Source organism: Pipra filicauda, unplaced genomic scaffold, assembly GCF_003945595.2.
Source record: "Pipra filicauda isolate LSUMZ 115617 unplaced genomic scaffold, ASM394559v2 scaffold200_size1382263_pilon, whole genome shotgun sequence".
Classification (NCBI taxonomy): Eukaryota; Metazoa; Chordata; class Aves; order Passeriformes; family Pipridae; genus Pipra; species Pipra filicauda.
Window position 1 is genome coordinate 463,444 of NW_024104311.1, and position 26,450 is coordinate 489,893.

At 40.2% G+C, this 26,450-nt stretch overlaps 1 protein-coding gene across 2 annotated transcripts in view; it reads left to right on the plus strand.

The window, feature by feature from the left end:
- The window catches only part of ELOVL5 (ELOVL fatty acid elongase 5), a 40,113-nt gene extending 14,107 nt beyond the window's left edge, over nt 1–26,006 (plus strand). For both annotated transcript variants that reach the window (XM_027725356.2, XM_039380775.1), the window contains exons 2-8: nt 8,880–8,945; nt 10,846–11,033; nt 18,208–18,285; nt 18,839–19,010; nt 20,532–20,656; nt 22,512–22,646; nt 24,091–26,006. In XM_027725356.2, the coding sequence (XP_027581157.1) occupies nt 8,888–8,945; nt 10,846–11,033; nt 18,208–18,285; nt 18,839–19,010; nt 20,532–20,656; nt 22,512–22,646; nt 24,091–24,222 (888 nt within the window). In that variant the 5' untranslated portion in view covers nt 8,880–8,887 and the 3' untranslated portion in view covers nt 24,223–26,006. The remainder of the gene's footprint in view (nt 1–8,879; nt 8,946–10,845; nt 11,034–18,207; nt 18,286–18,838; nt 19,011–20,531; nt 20,657–22,511; nt 22,647–24,090) is intronic.
- The last annotated feature ends 444 nt before the right edge of the window (nt 26,007–26,450 follow it).

Consider the following 26,450-nt stretch of genomic DNA (forward strand, 5'->3'; position numbering starts at 1 on the left):
GGGGGTTGGAGGATGCTCTCCAGAGGTCCCTTCCAACCCTAATGATTCTGCGATTCTGTTACTCATACTTGCCTGACTTTTGTTAGTATTGTTCACTATGTATGATGGTACTGTCTGGCATGATGTTCAGCATCTTAAAATGGAGGCACCAAGTATTAGTACAGCTGCAGCCATACAGGATGAACTCGTCTCATGGGGGTACACCAGGAAAATAGAGAAGTTTTGAAATTGGCTTCTCATAGCATGACTGGCCATATGACAAAACACCAGCAAGGCAAGCACACGCATGTACAATTGTCAGTATGCATTTTTTCTTCCTTTAAGTAAAAGTGTAGAAATTCACTTCATTTTTATTGAAGAATGTAACTAACTCAGTGTATTACATGTAATTTTGTGTGTGTTAGGGCCCATCAGAGAATTTCACTCTCATAGCGTTCCAGGTACCACTCCACAGACTTTGGAAATACGAGTAAGTACACAAATAAATACTTAACATACTGTTACTTGCCTGAGAGTGACATGTGTGCTTTTTCAGTGTGATCTGGTTTCCGGAACACAAGTGGTCCTTCAAAAGGTATCAGTTACCCACCTGAACACAGGGGTTGTAGTTTCACATCTTAGAAGGGCATCTTAATTAAGGTTTTATGTCGCTCTTCTGCCTGTACTAGTCAGATTAGCATGATGTAGCATTATCTTAGTGACTGTCACCTCCAGCTTTCATTATCTTCTTCTAATTTCTCCACTTTTTATTGGATTCATGTATCTAGTCAGCATGTGAAGCCCAGATAACTTTTTTTATAGCTTAACCTTGTTTACTGGATAGCTGCATGCAGGCATATTTTGCTTTGTACAGTGTTTCACACATGCAGAAGAATTTTAAGTACTTTTTTGGATTAGATAGCAGACTGTTGTGTCAAGCTACTAAATGTAAAGAAGATAACCAAGAATTATATATCTGTCCTATACTTCCAGTTTTATTCTTGAGATGTTCCCTGAGTTCAGAGCTCAGTGCAGCAAGATTTTGGCAGAAGGAGGGGGCAAGCTGGTGACAAAGGCTCTCTCAGTGCTCAGATTTGGTGCCACAGCTACAGCATGTTGGAGGAAATGAGGGTTCATATGGAGGGACAGTCCCACTTGTAATTCTTTTTTTTTTTCCTATTTCTCACTTCTTAAGTTTTATTATGCAATTATGAGATGTGGGCATTTAAAGAAAAGGTAAATTGAAACTTACTGTCTTGAAGATACACAGTGCTCTTGAACTCTGCTGTTTGTAATGGTTATGCAAGGCAGAGCTTCTCCATCCCTTGGTCCTGCTGCTGTGTTCTCATCAGCTCTGTTGTTAGAAAATGCAGCCTTTTGACCAAGAAGGCTCATTAAAATAGGCTTTGGGGGCTGTAACTTTATTTTACTCCTGTGGAAGTATAAAGTTGGTTTGAGTGAAGTACACAGACAGAGATTATAGGAGTCCCTTTATTAAAGGGGAGTAGAGTTTTTCACACCTTCTTGCAGGTGGCACTTGAATAAGAGAAATGAGACCAGAAATGAAAGCCAATGTCCTTGCGGCCCTTTGGACTTAGCTTTTGACTCCTATCTTCTGAGCTCTCTTTAGTTTTCCTGGCTTCCTGAGGCCAATTTTCCATTGTGAGCTGCAGTAAAAAGAGGGAGCTTCAGATTCAAAGAGTAGCTGTTAATAAACACTGCCATACTGCTTGGGGAGGTTGGAGCAAAGCTATCTAGCACATGCTGTGCTTTGGCTTTCCTTACAAAAAAGTCGACTTGTCGCTCTTGTGCCATGTACATATTCTCCCTGTTTCCATCTCACATAGTTTGCTACAGATCCTCTCTTCCATTTCTTTCCCATTAAAAAAAAAAAAGAAAAAAAAAAAAAAGAAGCAGTTCTTTAAGCCCAGCCAGGAGTTGTCTGTGCATTTTATAATTGCAAGTTATTACAAACACAGCAGTTGAATAAACCTGTGTGCTTTGACTTTTCTCCCTCCACATTTTATTTCTGTAAATACTTTTGCACTCTGCACTGTGTTGCTCTTAACAGCACCGGGGTATAAACTGGCAGCAGTGAGGAGGTTTCCAGTATCCCAGTACGGGGATACAAGTGCAGTGGCTGGGTACAGAATACACCCCGGAACACTTTATTCCAGGAAAACATATGCTGTTGAGAAAACCGTAGTGCTGAGGGGTGCCAGACCTGCTGCTGTTAAGGTGGACTTTGCAGCATGAAAGATCTTTATTTGTAGGTGGATGCTGGGTGCATCCTTCTGGGATGGAGAGGCAGTGGTGAGCCATTTTCCACAGATTCTTAGTAATTCCATGGGTGTCTTTGTGTGGTTGCTTCCAACATGCTCTTCCTGCTTGGCCATTGCCCTTGGTGTTTTCCCTCTGCCTGAAATAATCCCCCGCCGTATCAAGAGCTGTTGACTTCAAGGGGATGAATTTTGTGTGAATATCCTAATCCTTGAATCAGATCGTAATTCAAGCTAGTTTAGATCTGCTAAAAGTGTGAATAAAACTGCAAGGACCTATGATTTTTCTTAACTTTTCTATATGAAGATAATTAGATTCTGATTTAATGAGGTATTGGGTATTGAGCACAATTATTTACTCTGTTTTGCAGTATCCTTTTCTTGTATTTGTTTCTGTTTTGTAAAATACTTTAATTACCACAACTGTGTTTAAGTATGAAGGTAAACATTACTGAAGGATTTGGGGAGGGGGGTAGAATGACAGGAAAAGTAATGGCATGAAATTATACCCTATAGTTCACTGACCGAAGTCTTCCTTTACCCTCTACATTTCCAAATGGTTTGAAATCCCATTGAGGTTAAACTGTTTGAAACTAGCTTCTCTCCTTTGTCCTGCATTTTTTCATGCTTCCCTGAATTTTATACGAATGATTTATTTCTAAGCTTCCTTATGCTGGTGCTGCCAGGGAGTATGAAAGCTCAGCACTGTGGGTCCTGATGTGTCAGCAGCAAGCTGGAGGGTTTGCTGCTGATGCTAGGGGGCCAAAAATGTGCATCACTTTGCTAGAGATACAGGTGCAAACTAAAGTTTAAAATAGTTTCTTGTATTATTTTAACAAAACTAAAGTGCAAAATCTGCAGCATTTATGCTTCACCTGATTTCCCATAAAATAAATATACCTACACTTTCAGATCAATAAGGACTATAATTTATTCTGAACTCCTTTTTACTGCTAATATTAAGCATGCTTAGGACGTAAGAGGGTATTCAGAAAAAGGAAAAAAGGGTAATCTCAGTTTGGCAGGAAGTTGAAAGGCAATACATGCAAGGAGTGGTTAAGGCTTTGGGAATGGAAAGGAGAAATGGGGCAGCTTTGGCAAATGGACAGAAAATGGTTGACAGCTTTTATTATCAGTGCTGTCTTCTTCCATCTCTCAAGTAGCCAAGCATTTTCAGTTCCAGTATATCTACAAAGGCAAAAAACAGTGTGATTGTTGGGTTTTTGGATGAGGGATAGTTTGTAATTTCGGAGGAAGAAAAAGAGAAGTCACCTCTGCAGTAACAGGGACTGAGAAACATCACTTACAAGAAAACACAAATCAAGGTTTCCAAAAGCAAGTACCTAAAATTAGGCTTCGAAGTCCTAATTTAAGAATGACGAAAGTGGCTGTTTTCCAAGAAGGCTGAGCAGCCAGGCCTGACAACGAGTTGCTCTCAGAAGCCAGCACAATTATTTAGATGCCTATTTTGGGAATTTTTTTTTTAACTCAAGTTCAGACACTTAGATGTGAAAACTGGGATCTGTTTCAGGGAGTTCTTGAGCAGCAGGGTGAGAGCTGAAGGATCCTGCTTAAAGGGAGCAGGCTCCCAGTGCTTTGAGCTTTCAGCTCAAAATGTTTTTTTGCTGCTGTTTGATTTGCTTCAAAAGGGTGCCATGGGACAGAGGGCAAACCTTTATATTTTTGTGCATCATTTTTGCACCTGGAAAGTTACTCCAAGAAGAAACTCAAGAAACAACATTAAAATGTGATCAAGAATTCTTAAATTACTTTTCATAAACTCCCCAGAATGTGTTTTCAGTGCAAAGCATAGGAGAGAATTTCCTTTTGAAAGGCAGGAGCTGGGTGAAATCCTTCAGTATTTAGTAGCCCTTTCCTCAGAGACTAATGATGTCCATTAGAAGAGCATGTTGTCAATGCTTACAGCCTGTATGAAACACTTTTTATAAATAAACTTTAAAAATATATACTGCAAGAAAAGGCTTTGCACTGTATTTTTGATTGTCACACCAAGATGCACTGGGGCCATCCATGCCTGGACTGAGTGGCAGGGTAGAGCTCCCATCTTCTGCCCAGACACATGGCTGGCTGCTGGAGCATGGTGCTTGTCTCAGCTCATAGTATCAAAGTGAAACAAGGATGCAAAATGACCTGTGGAGGTCCAAAAAAACCTGTCTGTCAAAATCCAGAGGATTATTGAAAAAGTGGGACTTAATCGTGTTGGAGCAAGGTACAAGTTTAGCCTTTGTTATGTTTGTGTTGCAGAATTGAAGTCCAGTAATCTTGTTTTGTTTAAAACATCAGATAGGTTTTCTCTGGATTAGATACTTGGACCTGAAGGAGTAAAATCTTTCAGATTGTAAACCTGAGTGCTTCCAGACTCTGATTCAAATTGCTGTAGTGTTCAGGGCCCTTACTGCAATGATAAAATTTGGTAGCAGAGAAGATGATTTTTTTTCTGTCCATTGTAGAAACTCAGGAAAAAATAACCGGTGTATATAGAGGTACATGTTTAAAAAAGTATTGTCTAGCATAATTGGGTCTCTTTTTTCTTTTTTACCTGACTGTAGGCACTGAATAAGGCTACAGATGTCATCTGTCTGGTCTTCTATAAGGCCTTTGACATGTGCCCCCACAACATCCTTCTCTCTAAGTTGGAGAGATATAGATTTGATGGGTGGACTGTTCAGTGGGTAAGGAATTGGTTGGATGATCACATCCAGAGGGTAGTGGTCAGCAGCTCAGAGTCCTGATGGACAAGTGATGTCCCTCAGGGGTCCATATGGGACCAGTACTGTTTAATGTCTCCATCCATGACATGGACAGCAGGATCGAGTGCACCCGCAGCAAGTTTGCCAACACCACCCAGCTGAACAGTGTGATTGACATGCCTGGGGCGCTGTCCCAAGGGACCCAGACAGGCTCAAGAAGCAGGCCCATGGAACCTCATGAGGTTCAACAAGGCCAAGTATAGGTCCTGCACCTGGGTTGGGGCAATCGATGGCATGAGTATGGTTTGCGGGATGAAGGGATTGAAAGCAGCCCTGCTGGGAAGGACTTGGGCTGCTGGTGGATGAGAGTCTGTACATGAGCTAGCAGTGTGTGCTCACAGCCCAGAAAGCCAGTTGTTCCCTGGGCTGCATCAAAAGGAATGTGGCCAGCAGGTCAAGGGTCATGATTCTACCCCTCTACTCTGCTCTTGTGAGACCTCACATGGAGTACTGCATTCACCTCTGGAGGTCCCAAGACAAGAAAGACATGGACATGTTAGAGTGGGTCCAGAGGAGATCAGAGGGCTAGAGCACCTCTCCTATGGAGACAGGCTGAGAGAGTTGGGGCTGGTCAGCTCGAAGAAGAGAAGGCTCCAGGGAGACCTTATTGTGGCATTCCAGTACCTAAAGGGGGACCTACAAGAAAAATGGGGACAAACTTTTTAATAGGGACTGTAGTGATAGGACAAGGGGCAATGATTTTAAACTAAAAGAGGGCAGATTTAGACTAGATGTAAGGAAGAAGTTTTTGTACAATGAGGGTGTTGAAACACTGGAACAGGCTGCCCAGAAAAGTGGTAGATGCACCATCCCTGAAAACATTCAAACTCAAATTGGATGGGGCTCTGAGCAGTCTGATTAAGTGGAGGATCTTGCTCATGGTAGAGGTGGTTGGACTAGATGACCTCTAAAGGTCCCTTCCAACCCAAACCATTCTGTGATTCTGTGAATAGTGTGCCTTGCTCTGGGATGACTTCCAGGTAAAGGAGCATTGCTGTTGATCTGCTTGTGTATGTGGTCAGCTGCAGAATTTGCTTACTTTCAGTATTAGGAAACATGCCGATTGCAGTGTTCCAAATGGCCACTGGTTTAATTTTTCTGGGAGTCGATGTTCCTCTGAATTGGTTAACTATTCTAATTAAAAAAGAACCCTTGTAGTTGCTGCTGTTGAAGCAGTGTTTAATGTTGTGTGGCTGTTGGCAGGAGACTTGATGCATTTTCACATGACCCCCTCTGGAACAAAAGCAGATTGTTTCCTTCTGTTTTTCTGTTACACAAATGAGTTCCTTTTGAAACAATTTCTTTTTCTACAAATTCTGGAAATCAACACTAGGAGTAGTTTTTCCTTTGCTGTGCCTTTTCCAGTATGCTGTCTGATAATACTGGCTCAAAAACTTGCTTTGGGGTACCAGCTCAAAAAAGCTGAGACTTCTGCAGAAAGACTCTTCCTCTTGGAGTACGAGTTTTTCTTCCAATTTTGTGGAAGGGTTGAACATGGAGTTTCATTTCTTCCTATCTTTGCTATAGCTAGGCAGAGTTTGTTTCTGCTTTCCTAGTTGTTTCATTTACATATCTGCATTTTTAGTGTCAAGCAAACAACAGTATGTAGCAAGTTAGTTCTGAATTGAGCTTTTTTGTATATTTTTGTGTAACAAACCCTTGTTTTTGAAACAAGCTCTCCCCTCTGAAGCCTTCCCCTGTGAGGAGGGGAGTTGAAATCAGACACAGTTGAGGGTTATTGGCTGATGCAGTACTGTGTAACTAGATCAGTCAGTACTGGATCAAAGGAGCAACAGACAAATTGAGTAAGTGGGTATTTCAAACAACAAAATGAGTTATCCGCCAGGGAGTGCTTTTCCTGGTGATATTTAATAGCTGACAGACTGAAAAAAAAAAAAAAAAAGAGCTGGGGTGAAAAAAAATGCTTTCTTTCATTATCTGTCTTCTCCTTGGAATTATATACTCATTTATCATAGCCTTCCTGATGCTCATGCTTCTCATAACACAGCATAGGCTTTCTCACTTATATTTCCTTAATCCTAGGACACCAATGTGCCAGTGCTGTGGGCATGCACACAGATGCTCACAGTTTGTGTACCATAGCTGGTGAAGTGATGTGATCCCAAAAATGCACTTTCTTGTGAAGTGTTTGCTTACTTGGGCTGGGCTTCTTCAGTCACAAAGTAAAACCGGTATGAATTGGGACTACAAAATACTTTTAACACTTCTGCTTATTTTGATCGAGCTCTTTTGTTAGTGCCTGGTGACCAGATTCCAGGGATGTTTCTGTGGCTTTGTGTAGTCCAAAGCGGTTCAACACAGAGGGGAAAGTCTATTCTTTGTGTCCCTGAGAGCCCTGCAGGGAACTGATGGGCTGTGGTGCTGCCAGAAGTCCTTGGTGAGCATATCAGCCTCCTGCCTGGGGCCAGTGGTGGAAGGGATGTGGACTTCTGTAGAAGACCACACAATGTAAATGCATTTATCTAAGCCCCTTGTATTTTTTTTGGTCCCATGGAAAGTCAAACTCCCTGGGGTTGCTGGGTGGCTCCCTGTCCTGCTTTGTACCTGGGAGAGAGCATTGTTTGCATCCTGCTTGGCTTTTCTTGCTGGACCTGGAAGAAATGGAGGTTTCAGTCTCAGCTGACTAAAACCGGAGGACATACTATTAATTTTACTTGCATATATCAGTACCCTTCTAGAGGTGAGGTTTTCACAGGTGTTTTCAACAGATGTTTGTTTAGCTACAACTGAAAAAAAATTAACTTTTTTGTTGTTATCAACTACATGTAAGCTTGTGTGATTGTTTTGGTTTGTGAGTATGCTGGCAGCTTGTGTTACTTATGTTATTTCCCCATAACTAAAAATTGCTGCTAATATTAGTACTTTAGGGAAGGAGAAACATCAAGCAGTGAAAACCATCCTCTTAAGAACGGGTAAAATTTTATTAGTGAAAGCTCAGTGCAGTTCTGGGTAGAAAAGAGGAAATTTTTTTCTTAATCAAGAAGAAAATCGCTTCCTCTTCTCTTGAGAACAGCTTCATGCACAGTTGTCCCTGCTCATGGAAAGTGTTGCTGTTTTCCTGCTTTAACCTTAGGGAGGTACAGCAATTTAAGTACCCCAGTGTATTGATCAGGTGCTACCAATAATTAGTGGCCATGTGAGGAGCTGACAGATTACATTTGAATTCACTCTACTAATGTTGGATGAGCTTTATCTGGTAATGTTTTACCAGTAAGCAGTTTCTGGAACTTGAGATGCTCATGCCATGAACTTCAGTGTGTCCTCTGCAGCCCTCCCTGTCACTCGGTGACTGTTGATCTTTTGGTTTTATGGGCTATTAATCAGGGCTGTAATCAGTCACCTATCTGCAAGTGATAGCAGAGCCAGTTTTCACTTTTTTCCCCCCTTGCCTTCTTCTCCCCAGCTAGCACTGCCAGCTATTTGAGTCTGTTAAAAGAGGTTCATAGTGTTTATTGGAACATTTCACTGTTGCTGGCTTTCTCAAAGTCCAATCCTCCTCTTCACTGAGGGATTTTGCAATGTACGTGCATTTTTTATTTGCACGTACAAAATACAGAATTAAAAAGAACTTCAGGTTAATCTGAACTCATTATTTTAGCTTCTGTGCATCTAGATCTCTGATGAAGTACTTCAGTGGGAAATACAGCTCATACACCAGTGACTCGAGAATAAAATAAACTTTATGTACTTTGTATCTGATGAGAAAGTCCACTATGTTTGCTGGAATTTTTGCATAGTAGTATTTTCTTTGTTAACCCTAACAGATGGTGTTCACATGATTAAACTGTTTTCGTGAGCTAACTTTGTCCTCTTCTTTCCATTTCAATAGGTTGTAGAATGGAAGTTCTGGATAAAACAATCAATAGTTACTTTGGTGTTTGGCTTGGACCCAGAGGTAAGATTTCTCAAAAGTTAAATACATAAATAAAACTGATCTTACTAGAACATAAGAAACAGCTTCCCTGTGACAGGTGACTTTCTTAAGGATTGCAAAGCATCAAAATGCATGACAGTGTAAAAAACTAAAGTCTATTCAGTGCTTCTGATCTTTTGACCTGAAGACCTGCTAATTTTTCAGCTGTGACCATTATAGGTGCTGTTCTTCTCACTATCAGTTAAGCTCATGTTGTCATCTTAGTGACTGACTTACTGACTTACCTCACTCAGATCTTTGCCTTTTTTTTTTTTTTAGAATTTAATAATAGCTTTTATTAAAAAGAAAAACTTTTTAAATTTGCCTTTAATTAAAAATTAATTAATTAATTGAATAAATAAATCTTGCCCTCACAATTGGAGCTGCTTCGGAATTTTTCATTAGAAATATCTGTGGCTTTTGGAAAGCATTGCTGCTTTGAAACCTTTTTGTTTTAAAGAGGCAGCATTCTTGGTAGGTTTTTCATTGGGAAAAAGTCTGCGGGTGGAGAACAGCAGCAGCGGGACCAGGACAGGCAGTGGCCTCATGCTGAGGGCTTGGGTAGGGATGGCTCCATTCCACCTCATTCTGACCAGGGGGCATTAGATGTCAGCATCTTGTGTGCATTGTGCATAGCAGTGCTGCACAGTAGCCTGTGCTTTCTTCCTCTGACTGCTGCAGTAACACCTTTTCTGCCTCTTTCTTTGTCCCAGTGAGGCTCCGGTGGTGGTGCCACTGCTTCGCAGGACAAAGTCAACAGGAGGTGAAACAAGCCTCTGATTTTTCAAAGTGTGTTTTCTATTTGCTTTTATTAGTATCTTTGGTGCCTTTGTTGCCCCTCTCTTCATACTAAGCCTGTTTAAATTAGTCTGGATGTTCTGATATAACTTATTGTGAGTGCTGGCATATGGTCTGTATTTGCTGTGTGTTAAAAATAATGAACCATAAAGGTGGCAAATCAAAACAATTCCCCAACTTGCTTAATTACTTCCCAACCTACATTTTAAGGCCTCATTTCTTACATGCAGGATCCACATATGAGTCCTTTAAAATTAAGTCAGGACTGTGAATGCTAGCAATACTTGAATTGTTCATTTATAGTTTGGTAAACTTGGTTTCAGTACTTTGGGCCAACTTCAGTGAGAGGAGTGAAATATTGCACTGTTGCTGGGTATGGACAACACAGTTGTGGTTCAAAAGGATCCCACAACTGTTACAAGTGTTCCCCTGAAATCCTCTTGCTCCATGTGGTTTATGCACTTTCCCTGAGAAGTTAATGTGTTGCTGGCTGGACTGGTTAGTCAGACTGGACTGACTGCTCTGTATTTCATTGCTCATGCAAGGACTCCAAAATTCAATTCTTTCTAATAGCACATACATAAGTCTAATTGTGTTAGTACTGATTAGAAAATAATTATCAGGATCATCCACTGATAACCACAAAGGGATCTGCTTCACTCCTAGGTTTGCTGACTCTGTGGGAGATAATGTGTGCACCATCGGGAAGGGTTGGTTTGAGAAAATAAGGGGGAGAGATTTGTTGAAGCTTTTCTTTATGGTTTAAGCTCATCTATGGTATTCAAGTGGATGACAATTCTGAATGGTAATGAGTATTTAAAAATAATAGTAATATCTTAAGGTAATAAGAATATTTGTGCCTTAGGAAGAGAATTATTTCTGCTTTCTTTAACAACTGTACAGCTAAAACCTTGTTGTTTGTAATTAGCACTGTGGCCCTCGGTAAAAGGGCTTGCTGCGCTTCCTTCATCTTTCTCTGTTATTCCAGCACTGGATGCATTTTGGGTACAGCTATTTTTGGGTGCTTTGAATTCTTCCCCTTACAAAATCCAAGCGTTTGTATATTTTTGTTTGTTCATTTCAGACCCCAGAGTAAAAGGATGGCTTCTTCTGGAAAACTATACACCTACCTTTATCTTCTCGGCCTTGTACTTACTAATTGTTTGGTTAGGACCGAAGTACATGCGGAATAAGCAGCCGTTCTCATGCAGGGGTATTCTGGTGGTCTACAACCTTGGACTTACACTGCTTTCTCTGTATATGTTTTACGAGGTAAGAGAAGAGGGATTGGGTCAGGGTTATTTTGCAGTATCTGTTTTAATTATATTGATTTATGTTGAAAATTATCTCTGAGGACAGTGCTCCTAAACTTGGGGAAGCATTTGCGAAAGTGTTTCAACCATTTTCAATGTCACTTCTGTGGGGAGAAAACTGTGGTTGTAATGTTACCTCTAAGGATGGTGTGAAACAAACCTTGCCTTAAACATCCTTGCTGACCTTGGTTAGCAGTGTTTCAAATGCACTTTTCTCAGTGGAAATGAAGGCCCGATCTTTTGTTGTGAACCTTGCTACTCTTTCAGGAACTCCTTCTTGCTTAGAAGTCTTGCTCAGTGTGATTGTGCTGGAGGATTGTGCAAAGTATTTCATAGCTAAACTGTGGCTTGATCTGGATGGGAAAACGTGTTTTATTTACTTGTATTTAATCACACACACTCCTCACATCTGTTTCTGTAACCTTGCAATAACTTCTTTTGCATCCTCCTTGTTTTGCTGGGAAAAATAAAGTTGCTGAAATAAGGTTGTTGTGATTCATCTGTTTCTTGGAACTTAAAATCTAAACATACAAATATATTTCAAACCGAATTGACCTTTCTGTGGACTTATTTCCTTTCATAAAAACCCAAAGATTTAGGCAGTGTAAAGTTTTCTACCTCCCAGAGAGCCCTTTAGCTGCTTTTACTCAGAACTGTATGTTCTTATTCAAGTGAAAATGAAGAGCTGTAGTAGTCTAAATAACAATGCAGTTAGAAAATGACTATGTCACTTTAACGTACAGGATACTCTGGCTTGCTTTTAACCAAAGTATTTCTCATTTCTGTAAGGAGATATTTCATTGTCAACATCCTCTTTTCAATTCTTTCAGTATGCTCTTTTCAAATACAAGCTAGGGCTAAAACTACTATTCTATTTTTTTTTTTTTGCCTGTACATACAAGCTGTAATTTTCCTTTAAGTTTGTAGTTAATTCTACAGTGTTTTACAAGGTGAGTGTTTAGAGACGAAGTGATTTAAATGTAAAGTTATTTCTCTTGTGTAGTGAATTGTCTAGTCAAAAATTACTGAGTTGGGTTATTAAGAACTCAGATACTTAATTGTTCAGTTGGGAGCAGTTTTGGATTCAGCAGATGCTTGGAACAACTTGTGTTCTCAATGTGCTTACATTTCTAACCTCCCTGTCAGGATGTTATAATCCAGAAAAAATTGTGTGTTGATCTATTTAACTTGTATAAACTTAGTGTTGATGTGGACTTCAATGTACATTTGCATTATTTTATGCAGATATTATTTACAATTATATAATGATCTATTGTTTTAACCTTTTGTATATTTATGTTATTGAGGATTTACAAGTGTCGACTTTCCCTCAGTTGTACCAAGTGTGGATAAAACTCTCAGGATAGCCAATCTTTTTTCCTTGAATATTTGGAATAATACTCATAGTTTCCAAATTACTGTAATATTCTGCCATGTTACAAAACCTGCTGATAAATTTAAACAAGAGAAAATATCTGAACTGTTGATCTTATAAATGCCTTTTTCTTGCTAACAATGAACTTGGTTACCAAGAAAGGGCTGTTTATTATTATATGCCAAAGAATAGCTTTTATAATGTGAAGCAATGAGGCAACTAAAATACAGTGAATATTAAAGATCCTCCTTCCTATATAATGAAACTCTTTACATCAAAGCAAGTGTTGCTCTCAATCTACCATTATCCATATGGAAGTGTTCATTAGTATTGTTCTCGTTATAAATGGACATACATGAAGCTAGAGCATTATGAAGACTATTAAACTCATGATAGTTGCAGTGAAATGTGGTTGGCAGCACTTGCTGCCCATGTGAGGGCAAGCGATGCTCTGCAGCAAGGTAGTGATCCCCTAAAAATGCTGCAAAGCAGAGTCTCGTGCTAACACCACGTTGCTTGATGTTTGCAGGGAGAGAGCCAAAGGGTGTAGGGGAAAAAATCATGTCCTTGCACCTCCAGGTATGTTCTCAAGCTGAAGTGCCTATGCAGTTACCTCTATTGGTGCACGGCACGTGATACCCGTGCTTGGATCTCTTTCTTCTTGGAAATTTGGCTTTAAAGGATTAACCGTGTATCAGTAGCACTTTACAATACACTTACTCGCTTTTGAGATAAAATGGTGATGAGCAACATTCAAAAAATTTATATAACTCCCTGTTCTCTTTCTTGTCATTTTGACTTTCAGTTGGATTAAATTTTTTTCAGTCCTGCTGTGAGGAAGGTCATAAACATTATCATTTATGAACTTGTTTACTAGCCTATCTGAAAAGAAGTTGCTTTAATAGCTTGTATACAATACACCTGAAACTCTGCTTTGGAGTTTTTTCTGAGTTATGGCTGTGGTGATTCAGGTCATGATTCATAGCATCACAGCTTAAGTTATAAATTATATGACGAAAACAAGATGTTAAATGGGGCATCCTCCCATCTAGGATGAAAAGGATAACCTGCTTGTTTTTCTGACCTTTACATCTGTGTGTCGGTAAACAATAACATAAGGAAATTTTGCATTGTAGGATTTGTATAATTCTAGGTATTGTGTACTTGTACCATTTGACCTACTGATGTAAAATAATATCGTCATCATCATCATGGCTAGGCTTCATGAACGAACATTTGAGGATTCTATCCACACTTGCTACAAGCGCGCTGATGGCTAAAAAGGCCAATGCGAGATAGACAAGTCCAGTTGCAAAAGACACAGCGAAATGTCTCCTTAGGCAGTATTGGCAAGACATATTGATCATCATCATTGGTCTACTCTGGCCTCCAATCAGGAGACATGGAGACACACTGTACATAACACTGCTGCTTCTTTTGAGAACACACACAGAATCATTCTTGAGGAGAAAAGACAACGCAGAAAGAACCGTGTCTTGCCAAAATAATATAACCTTGTTCTAAAATCACTAGAAATCTTAGACTTCTTATTTGGAATTCCTAGTAGTTTCTGTGTGTACTTGCCATAACTTATTTGGGTATTTAATGACCAGGCTTTGATAGAACAGAGTAGTGGACTGCACTTGTCCCAGACAGTAAAAAGGCAAGGCAGATCTAGAGGAGGGAGAGTTTTCTCTAGGCTGGCTTGTCACTCCCATACTTCAGGAGGAGGGAATGCTCTTTAGGGACAAACAATGTTTTATTCTGTAAAAATGTACAGTGCTTGGGTGTTGAGGAGAAATAACACTCCTGTCTCGGGCAGGAACAGCAAGGGGTGGCCTCCTGCATGCTAGAGAAGGTGCGTAGTGGGGTGGCTGGCAGAGGGGTTGCAGGACATGGCTGCTGGCTGGCACGGCTGTGCCTGAAGGATCTGTGGGAGCAGCTGGAATAGCAGAGACAGCACTGCTTCCACCTGTGCCACTGCCTCTGTGCCGGGGTCATGAGTCAAGTTGTCTTGCAATGCTGTGAGTAGGGCCTATGCCTCTGCGCAAGTCTCAGCTGGGTAATTTAGCAAAGAAGGGAGAGTGCCAGCTACCAAGTTACACAGCACAGAGACCTGTTATTTTAAGGGTGTTTGTTAGCAGAACTAGCCACGTGATTTGGACCACCCAGGCTTATATTAAACTGGTCAGTGATGAGGGCTCACTTTCTTAAGGGATCTCTTTACTGTCTTTTTTTCTTCATCTGAAAAATTAATTCCCTGTTGAATTGATCTGCGAAATGTCTTGGATTTTCCTGATGAGGGAGGTGTTGCATATGCTGTAGGAAAAGCATCCTCAGATCTGCACCCTGTTTTAGAAGGAGGGTACTCTGTGAAGAAGTGCCGTGGCATGTGAGCCACAGGTGACAGCTAGACTGTTCTTTCCTCTCCCCTTTCTTTCTCTACCGTCTCGAAGTCCTTATCTCTGTCCTGGAGTGACTGTGTTCCTGTAAAGATAAAATTCCGTATCTCTGCAGGCACTTGCTTTCTTTGATCAGAGGTGTGAACTTCTGTTTCTCCTCACTCTAATCTAGCTGTATTTTGAAGCTGGTAAACCCATCACACCTTGACAGTGTGATGCACTGCTGAGCATCTTATCTGCCCCACTCCAGTGAGTCTCAGACTTTAGTTTTATCACAAGAAAAAACAAAATCCTCCCCAGTAGCATCTCTCATACAGTCCAGTTAGACTGGCGTGCTGGTGTTAGTGTGCTGGTTTATTTTGATAGCAGAGTTGATAGAAATAGCATGTGCCACAGCGTTTTAAAGAATTCAGCAATGGAATTACAAAATGAAAGCCATATGAAAAAAGAAAATTTCAGTGCAGGGGAAGGAAGTGTAAGTTGCTTGAGCACAAAAGTGACCTTGAGCTTCAGGGTTTTCCTCTGAGCCAAGGGACTTAACATTGACTTTGAGTGCCATTTTAATTGGCTTATGAAGGAGCTATCTCTTTTTATGCTGTTTAGAAACCATGTACTCTGGTGAAAATAGTTATAGTTGGCCTTTTCTGGACAGGTCAGTTTCTTGAGAGAAGATGTGCTTGCGGTTATGCATCAGCAGTGCCATTAGCAAGCCTGGGCTCCTGCCAACCTGGAGATGAAGGACTTCCTAGGGCCAGCAGGCAGGGAAAGGTTGTTTCAAGGCTGGGTTGGCTGAGGAGCCACCATTCTGTTGCTGGGCATGTTTCAGACCTGCTGTACAGTGGCTGTAAGAAGGGCTTGGAAATTATGGCCGTCCAGGGAGCAGACCACAACAAGCATGAGCAAGGACTTGAATGCACTAACTGGCAATTTCTGACCCCTCCTTATTGTTTCTGTGGTGGCAGGTAAGCAGCTCCCTGGGGCTGTGCATAATGGAGCCATCTGGGAGCCACTCTGATCAGGTCTCAGAGCAACCCATTGGTTTTGTATTTTGAACCTTCCAGCATGTGCTGCAAGTATTGTGGGTGCAAGAAATAGTGGTGCCAGGTAAAGGAGCTGCTGGGTAACTGGGGAAGAGGATTATTTACATGTTGCATGTTGCACTGACCGAGGTTTATGGGCAGCACTAGCAGTTTGTGGGCAGCAGTAGCAGCTTTTTACGTATTAGTTCCTTCTGCAAAGGGAGGATTAAGTTATTTTTGTAACTGTACTGACTATTGATATGATAAAAGATGTTAGCACTTTCTACAAATGCTGCTTTGCTTCTGTCTTTTAAACCCCCATGGCTGTGAGGGTTTTTCAGCTCCTAGCTTATAATATGTTCTTTTGGAAACCAGGGAGTATTTGGGTTTAGCTAAAGCTATTGCCTATAGCCACACTGATGCAATGCCCTTCAAAGAGGTGGGATCCCTGCTGACACCTGTGGTTGCATTACACTTTGGGTGGTGAACCTGTATTGTTTGCTGGAAAAGCTCTTTGGGTTTCACTGTGCTCCCTTTACTTGGAAGAAGTTTATGGAGTGGAGCATTAGTGATGGATGCTGTTTGGATTAATTACAATATAAACATTGTGATTATCCTTCTATTCGTAGCACTTCCTTGAACTGTATGAAAACATCTGTAAGTTCTTAACAATACAATCACAGCACAATGTGGTGGTCTTCTGTCTGAGGGACTGGTGGGCACTTGCAAGGCCACAGTCTTTCCCTCAGTGCCCTGACAGTGGCTTGGTGCAAAGCTTGTTTCAGGATGTAGCTGGTCCTTTAGCAAGGTACCACTGTTAAACTGGTGTCCTTTGCACAGCCATGCCTGCCTTATGGCTGGAAGAGGATTCCTTCCATGGCTGCCTTCTCTTTGCTGCTTGGGTCCAGAAACTGCCTGGGTTGTTGATGTGCATGGCTGCCCTGCTCTTGCTGTGGCTGGGTGCTATCGATTTATCTCTGATATAGTAGATAATTCCGAGTCTATATGTTATAATTAGATTTAATTTTCCTCCCCCTAAATAGGGGTAATAATTCTATCTCGGAAGGTCAAAAATAATGACCTGGGCTAACTGGGTATTTTAAAAGCTAATTTAGGGGGGAAATGAGGCATGAAAGAAATAACATTAGGGAAAAGTAGATCATTTAAGTGATAATCTTTATTGTACCTTTTAAAATTAGCTTCCTATTCACAGTTCTGAGTAGCATTTAGTCATACCAGGTTTTGTACTCCTTTAATCAAGTGATCATTTAAAATGACTTATGGTACAAGGCATTTCCAAAGTAGCTTTGCAAAGATGTTTTTTATCCTGCAGGAGAATAGATAAGGCCAAAACCGGACAACTTGCTTGTGCCTTTCAAATGTTTTTTTTGGAGATACCTAGCAATTCTTTTTTTCACTTAGGAGTCATCTAAAGTTGTTACTCCTCTCTTCATTCTATTCACAAGAGGAAAAACATCTTTATGAAAAATGTCCAGTGGTCCCTTCTGCTGAGATATTAAAGGGAGCTTGCTCGTGTCCTTCCACCTGCTCCCTCCTCTCATTCCACCCTCAACCTGCCCCTCCATCTCCCACCCACAAAAGGATGAGATGTGAACATCCAGCTTGCATCTTGCTTCTCTGTGGATTTCAGCCAGCCCCACTGCAGCAGGCACCTCGTCATCCTCTCGTGACTAATAGCTGGTCGTTACTCTTATTAAAAATAATTCCGTTATGTTTGAGGTGTTATGCCAGGAAGTCAGGCAGGCAGTGGCATATCCTGCAGAGGAAGTCATTTATACTGGGAAGGATGTAATGTGCTTGGCATGAGTGAATTGCTCAAAAATATCTTGAAGAATCACAATGCAGTGAAACATCCATTGTCAGCTGTTAAAGATAGCAAAGCTGAAGATTTGCTCTGTTATATAGTTTAAAAAATTATAGTCACATCTCTCTGTATAAAATTTCTTAAAAATATAACTTTTTATTTCCAAAAATAATCAGAAGAAAAATATATCTACTTCACTTTGATCGTTTACTTTCTCCTGCAATGAGATCATCAGCCCAGAAGGGGATTTCTTGAGAATCTGTGTGGGATAAGTGAGCATCAGATGCTACCTCCTATTTTTATTCTGGTATACACCAATAGGAAGAATTTGTTAAATCACCCTCCAGTGTGATTGGATCACTGCTTGGAAGTTGAATTCAACCTGGTGCCACACTTGTGCCCATGAATCTCTCAACACCAGATATCTGGGCAGAGCTGCAGTGGAGGTTTATAGGTGCCATGGGGTTCAGCCTTCTCCCCAAATAACATTTTATTTTTTTTTATTTGCTCAGCTGGTGACAGGAGTGTTGGAAGGAGGATACAATTTCTTCTGTCAGGATACGCACAGTGGAGGAGAAGCTGATATGAAGGTACCATAATTGAGACTTAAAGCTGATAACATTTCAAATTGTCTACTTTAGCGTAAGTGAAGAGCATAACAGTATTGATTATGCAGATTTTGCTTGAACTATATGCTTTTTTCCCTCCTTTTGCAGTACAATGGACAGTGCACTGTCAAACATAATAGTTAATATTACAATAATCATACAATATATTCATGGTTGGGTAAGTAATTATGTGTAAATTTTCAAGTGTTCTTCTGGTCACACTTCTGACCTCTTCTTTACAGAGAGCACTGTAGCACCAGCTCTGGTTAAATATTTTGTTTCTCCCAGGACACTCCAGGTGCACAGCAGCAGCCTCATAAAACAGTCTTTGTCATCCTGTTTTCAGCTGTAGCTATGGGTTTGTACCTGGATCTCCTACAGGGAGACCTGAGTCAGAAGCATTACGGAAGATCCTAGCAGTGTCGTCAGTCCAAGTAGTGCAGGACAGAATCTGGATTTTAATTACTTAGGTAGCGGAAGGGTTGAAAGCCCCCACAATGTGCAATGCTTCTAAAACTTGCTTCCTCCTTTCTAGATCATACGTGTCCTCTGGTGGTACTATTTCTCCAAACTCATTGAGTTCATGGATACCTTCTTTTTCATTTTGAGGAAAAATAATCATCAGATCACTGTTCTGCATGTCTACCACCATGCAACGATGCTGAACATCTGGTGGTTTGTTATGAACTGGGTGCCTTGTGGTCACTGTAAGTACTGGGTTATGGTGGGGAACATCTGCAACACGGGCTTCGTTTTGGTTTTCTTTTGGTCAAACCAAACATCTCTGGTCCCTTCAGCTGCAGGATTTGCTCTGTCCCATATTATGCTGCTTTGCTGAATTGCAACTATTGCAGATAGTTGCAGGAATTAAGCTGCCAGCACAGCATCTAGAAAAGGAATGTCTGTGTAGTTTGAAGAATTTGTGTGGCAGTGTGGCCTTTAGGAGCTGCAGTAGCCCAGGTCAGATATCTGTCAACCTTGCTCTCTCTGTTTTTGTGGTAGTTGCAGACTCTCTAAAGAAACAATACTCTTTTTGAAGTCAGGACCAGAAGCTTGTTTCAGCTGCAAGATGACTAATAGTGACTCTTGTCCTTGTATCTGTCAAGTTCACTTGAGATGTTAATTTCTTAATTTAATCTCATTACACCACTAGCCATAACCAAATATTTCAATTAAAATCGTGTTCCCTGAGCACTAATGAACATGACTGAATGAATTTTAAGTTGAAGATTTCCATGTCTCTCTTGTCTAAATCCTGCTAACCTCTGGCAGTATGGCTTTGATTCTCTACTTTCATTGTGTTTAGTTGGCATCTAGTTTCCTAACTGCATTAGCATTACCTATTTGTGGTTCAGATGTGCAGTTTATAGATACTAACTGTTGAACACTCCCTCCAAGAGAAACCTTTTCAAATCCAATGGATGTGAACCACTGGCAGTGCAGACCAAGAGGCTGCGTTCCTCAGGAGTCTGCTCTCTGAGCCAAACAACATAGAAACTGGTATTTGTTTTGTGTTGTCAGCACAACAGTGAGTAATGCTGAACTTATAAAAAGTGTGCATCTGGAAACATATTCTCCTCCAAGGAAGTCAATCCCTGTTTATATAGCAGTCAAAAATGCAGACACTTAAGAGTCTATCTTGTGTTTGTGTGGTCTTGAAAATACTTTTATCCTACTTCTAGTAATCTGTTTTTCTTCTTCCAAGCTTTTTGTTCTGCTTGGTCATCACAGTTCTGTGCAGTTCAGTGTTAAGCTAAAAGTTTTTTTTTCATGACTAAAGGTGCTGTAAACAAGACCAATAAAATGGCTAACTTGAAGTTTCTGAAGATATCTGTTGTTTTTGGCTATAAAAACAAAATAGGCTCCTGCCTGGAGGGAATGAAAAGTAGATGAGTGAAGTTGTCAGTTCGTGGGTATGTGAGTGTGCCTCCTTTTTATCAGCTTCCTCAGTTTTTTGAGAAACCATAATGTAGATGTGCAAAAGAGTGGAGGAAACAAACCAGAAGACTGGTATAAAGTGCACAACTGCAAAGCAGCTCAGCTACTGTGTTGGGTGAACAGAATAAAAATCAAAGTGGAAAAAAACCAAACTTTCTTGCTTTTCTTCTAAGAGAAATCATATTTTAAATAGTAACATTTTGAACTTGTTATTTTTGTAGGTTCCATGAAACAGCATGTTCCTTCCTGATAATGCAGTGTACTTTCTTTTTCCCTTGCCCTTTTTTTAGCTTACTTTGGTGCCACACTGAACAGCTTTATCCATGTCCTCATGTACTCCTACTACGGACTGTCTGCTGTTCCAGCAATGCGTCCTTATCTGTGGTGGAAGAAGTACATCACTCAGGGGCAGCTGGTGAGTGATTTGCTCTTCAGTGCTTCAGCAGGCTCTTGTATTGGTGATGAGGTCTTTTTGTCTTTACTAAGTTAGGAAATTTTGGAAGGGAATAGAAGAAGGGATAATGAGGGCTAGTACCTCTGCATCCTGTAATGCTTAAATCACCTTAGAAATCCAGTTCCTGCACATCCATTTACCCTGTTTTCAGGACCGTGGGGAGCTGGGGACTGATGGTGTACATGAATCAGTGCTGAGGTCTGTGGGGTCTTCACCTCACCATGTTGTATGGCTAGATGTATTTGGGAGTTGTGGTGCTGGGTTTTCTGGGACTCAGTAGCCAGGGAGGAGGGAGAAGTTTTTCTTCCAAAGCCCCTTGAGCTAACGTGCTCTCCCCTGTGCTTGGTTGGTCAGGCTAATGACAGACCAGAAACTGAGTACAATGCAGTCCATAACTTGTGGCCCATTCTAGTCCTGTGGGACAATGCCTTTCCTGTCTCACTTTTGCATGCAGTTGCAAATGGTTTATTAAAAAATATTCAATATTTCTGTTATCTTTCTGCACTTTGAATGGGCAGATTTTTTTTGTCTTGTAGTTCTGTGTTGGACTCCTTGTATCCATTTGCATTGTTTCTTCATGTGTACAGTGATGAAGCCTGAATGCTGTGTACTGGAGGTGAAAAGAGCAGTGAAATTAAGCACTGTGGCACTTGTTGTAGTGATACTGCACGAGAACCAGGTTTTCATGTGTACAACATGTCAGAACACGACAAGGAAATATGCATTGGTGTTGCGTTTTCCCCATTTTGTAGGGGAGGAAACTGAAGCCTAGAGATAGACTTTTCTGTTATTTTCCCCCCACCCATCCTCCTTTAGCACCCTCTCAGAGTTGTGAATAGTTTTAATAACATTTCTGGTGATGATTAATAACATTTGCTGACAGCAATTCAAGTGTTGATTCTTAACATCTTTATTCTCTCCTTCCTGAAGGATGGCCAAGTGTTGTAGCTGTAAGTGTTGTAGCTGTGGGCTCATTTTGTTCCTGGGAGGGATGGGGCAGTTGCCTTGGTTTGGGGTTTGTTTTTGTTTTTCCTTCCAGATTTAGGCTCTATTCTTCATTCTGGTGGATCAAGTGCTACAGAGTGCAGTGTCTCAGTGCTTCAGTTGCTCCGCTGGCTATTGTCAAAGCTGCTTTCACTTCCTTGCCTGCTCTTCATGCATAGCTGTTAGAGCTGCAAAATAGCAGAGCAGAACAGTATTTCCCTTTTTAAATAAACATTCCCTAATCTGGTAGCCTTCATGTAAGGATGAATTTTGCTTAAGGCCCTCTGCAACACTTAAGCCCAAACTCTGTTTTTCCAAAAGAGATAATTGTAGATAACTGGATCCCAATCCTCCTTCCGACTCCCCAGCTTCCCTGCAGCCTTTTACCACAATATTTCTTCCACTGGAGCCATGTGCCAGACAGTTCCTATGTGTGGGAGAGGATTTCACTGTCTATGTGTAGACCAAGTGACCCAAATCTTCTGCAACTGAAGCAGTGAGATGCAGATCTACTTCTTTAGGATGTAACTGAGCTGTCACTAGGAAGAAGGTGGTCTTGTTCCTTAGGATATCTGTGAGTCAATTCTACATTACTTACTCTACTGTTCTGAAATGGAACAATATAAATAAAATAAACAGGCTTAAAGAACAGAATACCACAACCTGAATGTCTGCTAACTCAGGTTTACAGAGAAGATAAACTTGTTAAACACACAATATTATGTATCTTTGACTTGATTTAGAAATACCTGTTGAGATCTTTGTCACTAATGGTTTTTTCCCTTCTTCCATTAATGTGTTCCATTTCTCTTGGTTTTTTTTCTCTCCCCAGATTCAGTTCGTCCTGACAATCTTCCAGACCAGCTGTGGTGTTGTTTGGCCATGTGCATTTCCTCAGGGGTGGCTGTATTTTCAGATTTCTTATATGATTTCTTTGATTATCCTCTTCACAAATTTCTATATTCAGGTAAAAGTAATATTTGTCAACTCTTTCTAGCATTCTGCTGGCAGTATCTCTCTGGAAAGCTGTTTACAGAAAGATATGCTTGAAATGTCCTTTCACTATCTTCCACTAACATGCACGTGGTTCTTAAAGTATTGCACTTGTTGATCTACTCTCCACTTTCAGATCCTCTGGTGTTTTGTATCTGCAATTCAGAATGATTAGTAATTTCAGTAAGCAGAATGGCACACAAAAGTGGCTTACTAGTGCAATTTTAACTGCAGATAGGGAGAGGAAGAGCTTTATGTAAGAAGCAGCTTTCCACTCTGAAATAAACCAATAGCATGTGAACCTGTGAAGCACCTGAAGGAATTGTTCATTACTGCTTTGACAAGGAGAAATTCTTGTTTTATATCCAGGGAAACATCTTAAATTCCCAACATAGAGAAATCTGGTTCTGGTTCACCTTTACAGGCATTTGTTTGTATTTTGGAATTTTCCTATGGAAAATTAGTGTTATGAGTTATGTTTCTGCAAAGCTGATTTCATGTCTGAACAGATCCAGACTTGGTATGTGTTGTTCTGAGCAGTTCATAATTGGGCTCTGTACAAAGATGCACCCATCTTCAAAAAATCAAACCACCACAGCCTGCTGTCCCCAAGCAAGCAAACTCTGTTACGTTTTAAATGTCTTTTGAAAGATTTGAGCATTGTGGTTCTCGTAAGAATGATTCATGGAGGGAAACACTGCAGGCTTTCCCATCTGATCTTCTGCTACTTCTTAAAATCAGTCCGATGATTCCTATCACTTGCTGCATCTGAACATGCTAAGTAAACATTATAGTATATTCCAAATATTACTCAACTTTCTTCATCAATTTTACTCACATTTTAACTTTTAACCATTTAACTTCCTTTCACACACAGAAATTCTGGCAACTGAGCCCCTCTGAAAAAACTAATTAATATATATTTTTTCTCTAATTTGTTTAGACAGAGTCCCTTGTATCCTGTTAGTTTTGTGATTCTCATGTTGGCCAGTGGAAATTTCTTTCACATTTCTGTCTCTAACTTCCCTCATTGTTCTTGTTTACCTACTTCTTGTTCTGGCTTTGTTCAACATACTGTCACCTGCAGTGCCTCAAACCTCCTTCCTCACTACTTGTTTTGAGTATATTCTTGTGCTGTAGTCCGCTCATAAATTCACTTCCCTTGTTTCTAATTTACAATTAACATAACACTAGCATCATACTGCCAAGCCTTTTTCTTTTCAAGTGAACTAATTCTCTTGCTGAGATGAATGAAAGGCATAGTATAGTTTCATACACAAGAAGTGGTAGAGCTTGTTAGACTCTACCACCGGCACAAGGTCTTTAAAAATGATGAATGCAAGTTTCTAGAGTTACTCTGAGGAAGTGGTTATTTATATCTAATTAAGCAAAACCATGTGTCTTTCCCTATATTCTAGACTTACAACAAGAAGGCATCCTCGAGGAGGAAAGAGTATCAGAACGGCTCTATGGCCACTGCAAACGGGTACACAAACAGCTTTTCTTCCCTTGAGAACAATGTGAAACAAAGGAAACAAAGGAAGGATTGAAGACCAAACTGAAAAACCATTTTGATAACCCCAACAACAAAATCATCTGATTGTAAGCACAATGAGAGTTGTGCACTAATACTCTAATGGCTACTGTAACTATTCCTGCCTAGAATAGTGTGATTTATGTAGGACTTAACCAGTGCAAACACCCTAGAAACTGTATACAGAACATAAAAGTAGGTTAAAGTTTAAAAATAATTCTGGGCTGTCACTGACCCTGCTATAGACTGTGGAAGGGAGTATTACCATATTATCCAACACTGCTGTTGCCTTACTAGTCAATATGATAGGTGCTGAATTATGATTCACAATTTGAAAACACTGTAATCTAAACCTCCATTTTTTTTTACAATAGATCATGCATGTGATTGTAGAGGTAATTTGTATGATGCTGGTTTCAGTAGATAAACACACATGCCTTAAATTAAAAAGCAGGGCCCAAAGCTTATTACTGGTTTAAAAATTAGGGTTTCAACTTTTCAGTTGACTGACTTTTTATTAAAAAGTCACTTAGAAGAATCCATTGATCATTTTACTGTTCTGTATGTGATACACAATGTTACGTATCTCTTACTCGATACAGTGAAATTGGAAATGGCGCATTTAGTTTTGTATATTTGGCTTTGACTAAACAGTCACAAACCAGATGGAAAAATTATTTTACCTTTTTAATAGATCTTATTTTTTTATTTGAAGTATGTCACTGATGTAAAAGTAATTGGCGCTTACACAGTCCAGTAAGATTAAATATTGTCTCTAAGGTTTAGAGCATATACAGGGTGGACCCATCTATTCTTTTCACTTTTTTTCCTTTTTTTTTTTCCTTTCTTATTTCTGAGAATTCTTAAATGCTAAATGAAGAGTGGTTTTTAATATGAAACTGGCAGAGTTTCAAGTGTTATTACCATAGCCATATCCACGTTTTAGCAGCTACTGTTTAAGTCTGTGACATATCCAAAGGCGTATTTAAAAGAAGAGACAGAAAGATGCTTTTCTGATGGAATTGTCTGTATTTAAGTTGGTATCTGAACTGTTCTTCATGTAGCATATGTTCACTTTTAAAATGTGCCTAACACAAAGGTGGTTTTTTTCCCAAACAAGCAAGTTTAAACAGTTTGAGTCATACCTGATGTTTTTTTAATGTTACTGAAATGTGCTGGAAATGTCTGTTTCTGTAATGTGAGTTGTGTATATCACTGGTAATGTTTTGGCTTGTTATCTGAGGATTTGGTTTGAGTGCTGGTTAAAGTTACTCCTTCTTGTAAAATCTTGCCTTGCACATATGAGGAGTAAGTTGCAAAGCCAGTATCTGTTGCTGGTGTTCCGCTGTCTGCCATGGTGGAGTTTGGCTTATGAGTATTTTATTCATTAAGCTCTGAAAAACTGAATTGTGCAAGACATTCTGCTGGTCATTGCTCAAGTTTAATTATTTTTTTTTTTATATTTATATAAATGCCAGTTTTAACATGTTTAATTGTTTTTAAATCTTTTTTAAAATTTTTGCACATCTCTTAAGGAATTAATAAGTTCTACTAGCCTTGTGGGTTTTCATTCCTTGTTTTGAAGGAGAAGTGTCTTTTATGTTTACATTATCAAAGCTTGTGCTTGTGTCTTCATTTCTAGGTACTGGTTTGCAGAGTCTTTACATAGCTCAGTACAGCAGCTATAATGTTCAAAATAGGCTGTCTAAATGTGCTAGAAATAAACCCTTGGCTCGTCTGAATATACTTCATTGTTAATGTTTGACATGGTTTAATCATTAAAACACTTTTGATGATCTCTGCCTGAATTCTGTGGCTTTGTACAGATTTAATGCATTGCCCCATCCTGTGTCAGGCCAAGGAGGGGCCACCAGGATGGAAGAACAGCTGCAGATATTCAGAAATATTTACTGTACCACAGATTTGGTAACAAATTCTTTACAGAAACCCTTGGCTGTTACTGAACACTGTTCCCTTGCCGGGCTGTAGAAATACTGGTCCATGTGATGGATTAAACCTCCCGCTGGGATTACTGACTCACTGAATGCAGAGCAGCCCAAATAGTTCCAAGATGATGAGTGCCAGGTGCAAAGCTTGATGTGTCTGAGAGGGACTTTCTGCCTCAGCTGTCCTGTCTATAAAATGGGAATAATACTTCTCTCCAGAACGAGAGTGTTTTTGCAATTTCATTATAGCTCCCCTTGCCCTTAAGTGATGGTTTTTTGAGCCCTCTCCAACTTGAGT